Here is a 12145-nt window from a genome sequence, read left to right as displayed (position 1 = left end):
AAGGGTCTATATTCCATTTAGCAAGGTATTTTGTAAAACAGTGTTTGAATGTTTCCTCTGATATTTTCATAAAATACTGTTGAAGTCTTTGTGCTTGATTCGCAAAATCTCCCATTTTTTTTAGATAAGTTGGACACTGCCCATATAGCTATTTTATCTGCTTGTTTTCTTTAGTGTCATATACTCTGCTTGTTTTCTTTAGTGTCATATACTCGTATCCATGCAGTTTGAGCACAAACACACAGACACACACACAAAAACCCCAAAACAAAGAGAGAAAAACAGAAAGAACGAAGAATAATTTGGCAAACCATGTGGAGGAATCAGCAACTGAGCAGGGCTTTATTTTCAGAGAACCATGACAATGATTCCAAACATTCAAAACCAAACCAAACAAAACTTACTGAACTGTAAGACTAAGCTGAAATTATGAACACGATTCTCATTAGGAATTTATCAAGATTAGAGATGCTGTAAAATTTTAAGTGATAGCGATTGCTTTGTTGATATGGTGAACATACCATGCCCTAGTTTGGGCATGCCACCAGCTATTCTTTCTTTTTGCTCTTCCCTTTTTGAAAATATACTTCTAAAAGGATTCCATTTTTGCCTATTAAATGGGAAAGTAGGCCTGATTTGATTATTTTATACACTTTTAAGTGACATTTTTGTATTAAGACATTCTAGAAAATAAAATACGAGATCTGCAGATGCTTTACTTTTATCAGATATGAAGAATTAATGCAATAGCCTGAAAATTTAGATCTTTTAGAAGTGTATGTAAATTTTTTGTACTTCTATCTCTTGAAAAGTTTTATCAGAAGATGCCTGCAATTTCTATGCTGGCTGTGATCAACACTCCATTTCATTATCTGTTACAGCTACAGAGTACCTGTGGTCTGCTCTGTAGGCAGCAAGTGTAGTCCGGCAAATTGACAGGTAAGCACCACATACATTTGGACATGCCCTGACTCTCACATCAGGCCTTGGAATATGTGATATATATATTTTAAATGTAGGAAATCAGGACTGAACTATCAGTGGAAGCACCAAGGTCTTTCATTTGCATTACTCTGTAAATTAACAGATACAAAATCCACAGTACACTAGATGCATCTACGAAGAGGTACAATCGTGCAAATCATCTGACCACTCCTGTGTCTGTGAAATGAAACTCGTTAGCAGAGTTTGAAAATTATAAGGAACACATACAACTAACAAAATTTTCTTCAGCAATGATAAACTTTGCTGCTATGATTAAGTGATGCCGTCATCAGTTAATTGCTTCTTCTTTTATCCTTATTCTCTTCCTCCACTGCTGTGCTCCTCACTTCACCCATGAACCTTTCTTCCTCAATGAGAGTTATTGTCATGAACCAGGATTTTTATTTTCTGCCTCAGCTAGAACTAGGCCTCCCCTCAGACAGGGGATAGTGATTCACAGTGGTGTCACTTGCTGCAGGAAATTAAACTGGATTATAGCATCTATTTCTCAGCACCTTGTCTGGCTTTCTGCTTTCGTTTCTCTTCACATTCTCTGCACTGTTCTCAGGTGCTGGTACTTGAATATGGCCTTGTCATATTCACGGCTGGCCCTGTTTGGAGCAGGAAATTGGATGTGATGATCCGAGGTCCCTACTACTGAAAGTAGCCTATGGTCTTCATCTCCTTGCTTTCAGAGAAGCAGCACCTGAGAGGTTTGTTCGTTTACTTACACTCCCATGTATATCATGAATTCTCTTTCTAACTCTTCTTAATGTACTAGAATAATTTATTTTCTTCTTGTTTCACATAGAAAGCTTCTTTTTGTAGGTGGCCCTTTGTGGGTTAGACTAAAAGTCATTTAAAACAGTTATGATCTCATTAAACATTTATTAGTAGTTATGTTATTAAAATAATTTTATTATCCTTTGTCTCCAAAGTGGTTGTAGGAGAAAAAATACTTTTTAATTGTTGTTTTGCTTCCTTTAGTCTTTTTATATTATATTAAATTCATGTTTAATCTTGCATGGTATTACTTGTGGAGCTTATCTGCTTATTCTTCTTTGTGTGCTCTAACTGTTTCTGTTCTTCATGACCAACAGAAAAGTGAGTACTCTAAATCTATGATATTTAAGTATGTTTATCACAATAAACATACTTCATAACAAAAAGTTTTGAAAAGTACAAGAATTAAATGCTTAAATATTTTATTTTAGTATCTTGTTGTGACTTAAGTATCTAGTATCTCTGTTTGTGACTAGAGTGGAACAGGTGTATCTCAAGGTGATGGTCATTTCTAGATTTTTGTAATATTGGTGTTCTGTTGCAAGTAGTTCATATCTTTGTGCTTTTCTTGTGAGCCTTAATCTGATTTGGTTAAACATATAGTAGGCTAGATTAAATCTGATCTTGATATAACCCCTACCTATGCATCTGTGACTAAGCAAAACCTGTAAAATTAGATTTAGCTGTGCTTATATTAAATTAAAATATTTAATGCGAGGAAAAGTCAGTTGCACAGAAATATAGATTTGCTTAAATCAGCATCAGGATTACCTTGTGAACAAATGTTATGTATAAGCTCTCGAGTATTACAGTTCAAAAGAAGCAGAAAATATCTATTTTTTGGTGGAATTTTATCAGTTTACTCTCAGTAATCTCCTCTTGTTAGTAGGACTAGAGAAGAGCACAGAAAATTAACTGTCAAAAACCATTTAAAAATATATTTTTGTAATGTTTAAAAACCCTATACCAGGTTAAGATTTATACCCTGAATTTTCATTTCTCATCATGTGAGGGGAAAATGCCTTTGATTTTTACCCTGAAAACTATTTCTGTGGAAGAAGCAGTTGACCAGGCTTCCTAATTTTAATAATAGTTGTGATGATGTTGGTAGGAAATCAGAGGTGTTTTTATTAATAGGCAGCCAGGTAGGTGTGTTCACAAATGAATTATTGTCTTTTTTTAAAAACAAAACAAAACATATTTAGTGCCATTTTTTTAATATCTAGCCAGAGGATCTGTCAATGATAATTTTTTCTTCATTTCCTTAGTTTTCTTTCAAGGCTTTATTCTCGTACCCTGAAAAAAAGGTTATAGCTGCACAACCCCCTAGTATCATCCTTTTCCACTTTGACTTCTTGCCTCCCCTGGCCACACAGCACACATTCTGTCTAAATTGTGTACTGGTTGTTGGTGGTGATAACTATAATCCAAGTTAGTCTTCAGCTTCTTATTACCATGAGGAATGCTTACATTTGTAACCTACAAATTTAAGTGGTCCAAAGGCTTTTATTTAACTTTGCGAGCATGAATTGGTTTGAGAGTTTTCGCAGTATGTATGAGACTTAGGCACTAACATGCCAAAGTCTGAGCCTGTGTCCATTGAAATCAATGTTAATGGCCTCATTGACTTCACTGGTTTCCAAAAAGACTGTCTACTTTAATCAGGGCACTCCCGTGGTGCTGTCTTAAAGCTATGCTTTAGAATAGACATAAGGTGGCAGCATTTCATAGCATAAAAGAACCTAGATTTTGTTATACAAAATGTTGTTTGGAAAAAAAAAAAAAAAAGATTGAAATCCAATAGGATTGGTAACATTTTTAATAAATAAGGAAGACTAATACTGAGAAAAGTAACATTTTTGTTTTGATTAAAGATCGGATAAGTATTTTCGTATTTTTATGTTGCTTATATTACTTACCCGTTGAGGGTCAGCATTGTAATGGAAAAGAGGTGTAAGCAGTTATTTAGTTACGAAGTAATGATTCAGTTATAATTCTTTCTCTATGAGCAACAGTTCACTTTTGGGTTAGTTTTTTTTTCTTTAATGAAGCTCTTTAAGCTCTCTTTCTGTAATTTGAATCACACTTGAGTTTTAGTCCATATTTAGGCAATGTTAGCTTTCATAAATTGATTAAATCTTTACAAAATGTTAGGAAAATATCTAGAAACAGAGTGCCCAATGAATTCTGCCTTCTGTCCAGTATGGAGTTAAATTTCTAAATACATTGTTATCAAATTTCATACATGACGTAGTGCAGTTAAGCTTGTCTACATAATGGGGCTGACACATGATAACAACGTCGTTCTTAATGTAAGTTGACCTTTCGGTTGAAGTTCTGCTCTACTTCTGTCAGAATCATGATGTTCTCATTCTAATTCTTATCATGAAGAGTGGCTTTGCTGCTGAGTGCAAAGGTGATTCCTGTCAGTTGTGACAGAGGGCTGTTTCGCAGGGTTTCTGATTTCACCTTCAGACAGAAAGCAGAATTTGCCTCTAATGCATGGCCTATACTTGTGGTCACGCAGCCTTCGCTCTTTTGAAACCCTGGACATGGTGTGCTGCTAAAATAAAATTCTTATTCATAAAGGAATAGTGCGTTGTAAAGTTAAAGACAAAACAAACAAACAAAAGCATTACGCAAATGAAAATATGTAGGTGATCTTTTTCTATCAAGGAGAAATCTCTTGTGAGGTGGTGGCCTTGTTCTTACAGGATGAACAGGAAGCATGTGTGTAAGTGCAAAGATCTTGTCGTCATTGCTGTAACAGTGAATGCATTAGGCTTAAGTAAATGTCAGCCTTTCCATCAATTTCTACAGGTCCTTGTACACTATCAATCAGCCATGAAAGAAATGTGTGTTTGTAAAAATGCCCTCTTTCTGAATAGCTGTAATAATTTTCACATTTGTCTTATATTTCTGGAAAATACAAGCTAAGAAATATTAGTGTTTCCTAAATGCGAATGAAAAGTGATTCTGATGAACCTGCCCCTTTTTTTTGTGTGGTGGGGGAGGGGATGGTTGTGGTTCGGGCGAACATTTACACAGACTGATTGCGGCAGTTACTTGTTATCTTAGTAGATAAAAGTTTGTAATCTTCATTTGTAAATGCGGACACAGAGATAAACAGCCAAGACCCTGACAAAAACAGAAGAGGATGTTTGACATTCCCTCTTCCTTTCAGCCTCCTTGCAGATTCAGGAATAAGCAAACAGCAAGAATAACTGAGCAAAATGAGCACGCATCAAACGTTTAAGCCCTCCTCCAGCACTTCTTATGTACATAACCAGAAGTCACTCAAGCAGCTGCAGCGCATTAGTTCCAATAGTTTAACAGGCAGCTTTATTGCTCCGACAAAGACCGTGCGAGGCAGTTTCTTCCTCCCATGCTCGCTCGCTATCACAGCGAGTGAGCGATCTTTGGCAGCAGGACTGTGAGAGGAGGGGTAATGTTTAATAGGTTTCTGCGGAGGAGTTGGGTTGCTTTTTTTCTTTGCAGATCATTATCTGTGGAGAAATACTGAGGGCAGGGGACACCATGTTGAAAACAGAATAGGCTGAACTGCAGTTAAAGCTATGTATGCTTCTCTGGAGCTGATTTAGAAGGAAAATATCTAAGCAGTCAAACTAGTCTTACGTTGTATTAGATCTTAGTAAGTAACTTGGGGAAAACATGGCTCAGCAGACAAGTCCGGACACTTTGGCTGTTCCTGAAGCGGATAATTCACATTGTCAAAATCCATGCTTAAATGAAGATCTCGTGAAGACTCTGAGAGAAAACCTGTTGCAACATGGAAAACCCAGGACATCTAGGAAGTCTTCATCTGCTTCTCCCCGCTTGTCTCCTGTTATTTCTCCTCGAAATTCTCCGAGGCTTTTACGCAGGATGCTTTTGAATAGCAACATACCAAAACAGCGGCGTTTCACCGTGGCGCATACCTGGTAAGCACAGAGCAGGTTGTCAGGCTTGCTTTTTTTTTATAGAGCATTGCTGTTAGTGCTTATATTTATTTCTTTAATTTCATGGTGAATCTTGAAAAATAGCTTGAATTTGATAGTTCTAATTTTCCACTCCAATTTCAGATCTGAAGTTTAATATAATGAGTTATATACCTGCTTTTACAAAAACTATTTTCTCTGATTTCCTAGGTAATTATAACTTTTTTTCCCTTTCCCCTCGACACATAAACAGGAGTCTTGGGAAGCACTGGTACTTCATTTTTTTTCTCAGGCCAGAAATAGTAGGCAGAGATTTTTGGGTTTTTTTCTTCAATTTAAGGCATTTATGCTCTCTAACTCAAAAAATGAAAGCATAAGTTTGATTTTTGAGAAAGCTGAAATTGAGAACAGAAAGATAGAGAAGAATGTATACAATATTATACACTATAATATACAATCTTCTTACTAAAAGTAATGATTCTAATTAAAACAGTCACTAGAATAAACAGAGAGAAAAGGCAGAAAGGAATCCCTATGCTAACTGATTCACCTTTGCTACACTTTTATAATTGGATCATTTCTGAGTCATATGTTTGTGAGCAAATTTTATAGAAGACCTTCATTTTGTTACATCCATCTTCGGTAAAACAGCATCATAATTTCATTACTTTTTCAAAATGATATGTATGAGATTATTGTAATTTAGCAGTAGGCTCGCGTTTGCTTTGATGGTCCTGATAGCTTGACATGCTCCATTCTTTTTTTTTTTTTTCTCTTGTGAGATTTTCTTCAGTTTAGTTTTTCAAAGAAAGCTATTATTTAAAGAAGAAAGGACAATAGAAAAATCTTCAGTGAAAGGAAGTAATGTATCCTTAGTAGTGAATGGATTTATTTCTATGCAATTTTATTGGCAGTTGAAATTAGATTTACACTGTAGCTGTGTGACAGATATAAACCCTGTAGGTGCATTGCACATTGTGTATGTGTGTCTGCATTGTTAATATCAGTATATCAGTAGTTAAAATGTTTTTGTATACTGTGTGTGCTAAATTCTAATAAAGCATGCATTTACTGAGAGAAAGTAATATAAATATAAGGATTAATCAGTGATACAAAAATGAATATGTATCATAATAAATAAGAAACAGTAGAGGAGGTTGTCTGTGGTAAGCATGTGGGTGAGTGTTTGGGTTCGTCACCAAGAAAAACCAATGAACCAAAGATAAACATGTTAACTTATGGTGTGACAAATGTAACAGAAGAAAATCAAAAGAAATGCTATTACTCGAAGTACCACATTTAGAGCTATTTTGGAATAGAAGGCTCTCCTTTCATAAAAGAATACTGTTGTTCTTAAAAAGGGTGAGGAGAAAAGAAGCATGCATATACTTAAGAAATACTTGTTTTGAAACCAATGTGCCTGATGAGAACATGTGTTTGTAATAGAGCTAAGTGCAATTAGCAGACTTCATTTTCACTTCACAATTATGCATAAACCCCAAGAATATTAAGGACTTCCAACAATTGGTCTTTACTGAATAATCTGTATACTAGTCAATAAATGAGAACCTTTGGAACAAAACTCAGGCAGAACAGTTTGACATTGTGAGATGAAAATAAGAATTTCTCCCAAGACATACAGAAGATTGTCATACCTGACTGTGTATTATAACAGTTGTAGACAGTTGAGGATGACAGCGAAGGTACAGGAAGTGTGTTAAAGGGGGCAGTGCTGAAGCAAACAGGTTTGGGAAGCTTTAAATGGCAAAGGTGGACACAATATTGAAAAGTGAAATATTGTTTCATCTTCGGAAAGTTTTGAGTTTGGTAGAGTGCCTTTTTCAGCATCATGTGGAGATTAGGAAACGTGTATGTGTTTTTCTTCTTCTCCTTCTCCTCTGAGTGTGTGGAAATACTAATGCTGCAAAATGCTGACACTGAGTAATTCCTACTTAGTTCTAAACTTGAGTCATCTTGGCCACATGTTGTGCAGTGCTAGTAGGGGAAAGAGAAGTGGAAAGCTGAGCAGAGAGAGAGTTAGAATAAGTAACCTGTGAACCTGCAGGGTGCAATAATGTTTCAGACGTCGAGATGGAGGAGAAAACCAAAAGACTTATCAGTGCAACTGATGATCTTTATTGTCAGATGAAAAGAAGCAGCAGAAGCATCATTGCGTGCCTCCAAAAGCTGTTGCCAAATCCTCTCAAGTCTATACCTACTGCTATTTCTTCAACTAATCAAAAAACTGAGATGTTTTGTAATACATTGTTTTTCGATTGTTTGGGTATGTAGATAGCATAGTGTTCCTAATTTCATGTCCTTATAATCTAAGTGGTTTGCAGGAAGAATGACTTTTGGGTATGTTTGTTCCCAAATGTTGTGTTAGAGTGGAACTGTGCTAGGTATCAATTGTTCTGCTGTAGTTATGACATTTTCTGTAAGGACTCTCTATTTTTTTCCTTGTTTCATCTGGTGTGTAGTTTAAGAGCAGTGATTGAATTCATTGTCTCTTTTTTAGACTGCTGTGAACAGATAAAAATGTTTCAAGTTGTGTGACAGTTATTAGGCCACTAGTGTATCATTTGTGTAATGTTAAGTCCTCTGTTTTTTAAAAATCTTGCTGGTTTTCTTTGGAGGTTTCAGTACTGCTGAATAGAATACAGAAGCAACCCTAAGTTCTGAAGGCTGTTACAATGTGGTTAAGCTGGGCTCTTTCAGATCGGCATGAAATGCTTCAAAATTGTTCAGTTAAGCCTAATAAACATCAATTAAGTTGTGGCCTGAGTTTGAAGCAATGTAAGACAGCATGGACCTTGCAATCAAAGCATAAATGCAAGCCTTTCACCAAGCTCAGAGGTCTACCACTGTAATGGACTAGGATGCAATACTGTTGATTCTTAAATGAATCCACTCAATCATGCGACTACTGTATGTCTTATCATGATGATAGCAGTTTACATTTTTAGTCATATGGCAGGAATATTTAGCACTATGTATATGGCCTGGGTGAGAGCTGTAAAAGGTCTTCTTTTTTGCTATATAATGAGGTGTTAAATCATATGATGTGATGTTTATAAACACACCATTTAGAATGGGGAGACGGCATATTATGAGAACGCATGTGACTACTTGTGATTTAAAGAAAAAAAAGTTGATGCAGTATGCAAGCCTTTTCAGTCTTTTTACAGAAGACTTATGATCCACCAGAAATGTTTAATTGTTGTGTTTTTTAAAAACTACATCATGCATCAAAATTGTCATGAAAATTATGCACAAACTTACAGGAGAACTTAAACTGCTGGAGCCACTTAGTTAAGTCTTTCTATAAGTTTTACAGAAGGGCATGATTGGGACAGTGGATATTTCTTTGATTTTGTTTTTAAAGATAGATTTCCATGCATTGCCCTTAGAAAGAGAGTTATTTGACTTTGATTTTGCTTGTGTGAATAAAACAGAAAACCTCTTGATATTTGTTTCAACTTGGAGTTCTTCACTGGCTATTAGCCTTAGCACTTCGTGCAATTCCTTTCCCTTTCTTCTCTATCCTCTTCTCCTGCCACCCACTGATGAGCAAGAGGCTTTCACATTGCCAATGTTAAGTTTTTAGAAGATGGAAAAGATGCTGCATTAGCAGTGTGTTGAAATAAAAAGGTGTGAAGATTAGAGTTGTGTAGGATCTTGATTTACAATAGAGAAATTTCTGAGTAACTTCACTTTGGAGCAATATAATAGCTGGTCTTGCCTACAGATGTGAAACCAAAACTAGTAACTAGCCTTGAACTTCAGTCTGAAACATTGTCAGTCTATGGTAGGAAAACAGCATAACAACTGGAAAGACCCAGTCTTTCAAACGTGGGAGATCAGCACATCAAATATACTGCAGTAGAAATGACTCAGCTTCCCCAGAAGTCTGCATATATCAACTTACTGCCTGCAACAACAACAAAAAAGTAATGCTTTAAGAAATTGTCAATATGACACCACAGCTCATGTTACAGTTGGCCATAGCTGACGTAAATCAAATTTTCTGGTGTGTGTTTGACAGACTCAGTTTCCTTAATCTCCTGGTTACCTCTCTGGGAACTGCTTTCTGAAGCATCCTGTCCCCCAGGCCGCTCTTGTGTACGGAGTCGCTAGGGTGAGATTAGGTCCTGGGGTATATGACAAGACTGCTCCCCAGCTGCATGCACAGCTCATCTGTGACATGCACATGGAGTCTGTGGAAGGATGTTTAGACGCATTGCATCCCACAGTTTTAGTACCTCAGGGGGAAAGTCAGCTTGCTTTTATTCTTCATGGAAAAAAACCTTGCGAAAGGAAAGCAAAAAGAATAAGTATTTGTAGCAGGATAGTAAGGCCACTGCCGTGTAACAAATAATTTGCATCTACTTAATAGAAAAATATAGGGTCAAGGCATGCATGTGCTCCTTTTAGTATTGCCTTAGTGTTTTTCCATGAACAAAATGTTCAGTAAATTTTCCCATTGTAGACAATTTTGGACGGACTGCTTGGGGGGTGGTGGTGGTGGATCTAGCAATGTATAGCATTTAATACTATTAAAAATGGATTTGTTTGTACTTACCTTTCTATTTTCATATCTCTATCCCCACTGTCTCTCTTTTGGGTCTTCCTTACTGCTTTTTAATGTATTGCTTTACGTTTTTGCTGTTTAGACTTGTTTTTTTAAATGAGTTCCCAAACCTAAATTCTTACTATAGTTACTGTCTCTGCTAATATAAGTATGTGCTCAGCAATATACAATACTTTCCTCAGAATTCAAGCAGTCTTTGTCCCCACCCATAGTAAATATTTTTACATTGACTTTGGCACTTGAATACGAAAATGATAGATGCCATAGAAATAGTTTAGGCAGATAGGGGCAGGGTGTGCCACAGAGAGTGTCAGGAATGTGACTGGTATAATGGCATTGATAAACTCACGTCTGTGTTTGTTTTGTGTTGCACAATATATTTTTATGCACTTTTAGCACCAATTACAAAAAACAACAAAACCTTAAGCTGTCAGTCATAAATATGCTGCTATTCCACAACCAAATTTTCTGAAGTTGTTCTGCCTTGATGGATTAGTACTATCTCAGTATTGTAGAGTTTACTATTTTGGAATTTTAGACTCTTCTGAACTATACCTTGCTCCAATTTTCAAAATATATTTTCTTCAAAGACCTTTAAGGCAGATCTGTGTCATCTTGTTCATTGCCCTGTGCTTCTCAGATAACTAAATAACTTCTGTTTGTTATATGAAAAGCCTTGCAAAAGGAAGCTTCATAAAAGCAGAGTGGGATAACTGTGTTAAGAGCATTAAGACAGGATAGGGTTTGTAAACAAAGTATGTTCTATATTAACAGGTTTTGGAGAATTATGCAGAGTGGTTCCAACTTCCGTAGGAAAAGCTTTGATTATTATAAATTAATATTTCAAAGAGCAGCCAGATTGCAGCGTATTTTCCTGATTTAATGAGATGCATGTACTCATGAGATTAAAGGCAATGTTTAATCAGGTTACAGATACAACAAATTTAATTAACAATAATGTCCTTTTGGAACTATTAAAATCAAATGTACAGCTTGAAGAAAAGATTATTTGAGTAAGATGAAGATCAGAGTTGGACATTTGCAGATGTGACCTTACTTGTTTCTTTTGAACTGAGAAAATAAAGTAGCTCTTCTGAGTCTGGAAAAATCTAATTTGATTTTCACCTACAACATCCTTGTCTTTTTAGCACCCCAGTTTTATTCATACTTCATAAATCAGCTGACCAAATATTAATGAAAATTTAAGCAAGATATCACCTGACATATTACAGATGACTCCTAGTGATTCTCAGACTTCTTAGATTGGGTTGCCACATTCATTTTCTGGAATAGTTTGGGTTCCACTCTTCTGTTTGGATGATATACATAAAATATATACAAATTATTTCCAAGAAATAATTTAACTGCTAGTATTTTTGCAGAAATGTCTTTCCACATGTATAGAAAAAATCAATCCGCACATTCCCTTTTTTTTTTTTTAATTCTGTAAGGGGAATGCTTTTGTGTGTGTGTATATGCAAATAGAAAACAGGCTTGCAAAGAGAGCATGCATATGTGTATATGTTTGTGGCTGGGTATGCATATGCCTCTGTTAATGGAGCAGAAGCAAGGAATGAACTATAGGGATATGATGCTGTCTAATATTTGGAGACTTGCTTGCAATATGCTGAGGACTTTGTACAATGATGTTAACTACTGATGACTTTATTTGCTGGAGAGAAAATAGCATTGTTCCTCTACAGCTCAAAGCTGAGTAGGCAGAGATGAGGGCATAGTCCACCTCTTCCTAAAGAAGGAGATGCAAACACTTCTGCATAGCACTGTCTGCATTCACTGAGGGGAATCATATATTAGAGCAGAGCCTCTGGTAGCAGACAGGAGCCCCTAA

General features: G+C 36.1%; 1 protein-coding gene across 2 annotated transcripts in view; it reads left to right on the top strand.

Moving 5' to 3' along the window:
* The window catches only part of LOC104574775 (3',5'-cyclic-AMP phosphodiesterase 4D), a 345941-nt gene that overhangs the window by 39425 nt on the left and 294371 nt on the right, over nucleotides 1-12145 (top strand). The window contains exon 1 of one of the 2 annotated variants that reach the window (XM_088523263.1): nucleotides 5440-5708. The exons of the other annotated variant lie outside the window; for it this stretch is intronic. Coding sequence (XP_088379389.1) covers nucleotides 5440-5708 — 269 coding nt within the window. Of the gene's footprint in view, nucleotides 1-5439; nucleotides 5709-12145 lie in introns of those variants that run through there. 2 annotated transcript variants of the gene reach the window in all.

Source organism: Tinamus guttatus, unplaced genomic scaffold (genome assembly GCF_059628265.1).
Source record: "Tinamus guttatus ecotype Peru unplaced genomic scaffold, ASM5962826v1 Tinamus_guttatus_pri_ptg000173l, whole genome shotgun sequence".
NCBI classification, from domain to species: Eukaryota; Metazoa; Chordata; class Aves; order Tinamiformes; family Tinamidae; genus Tinamus; species Tinamus guttatus.
Note: the sequence above shows the minus strand (reverse complement) of the source record. Positions and strands in the feature narration are given on the sequence as shown.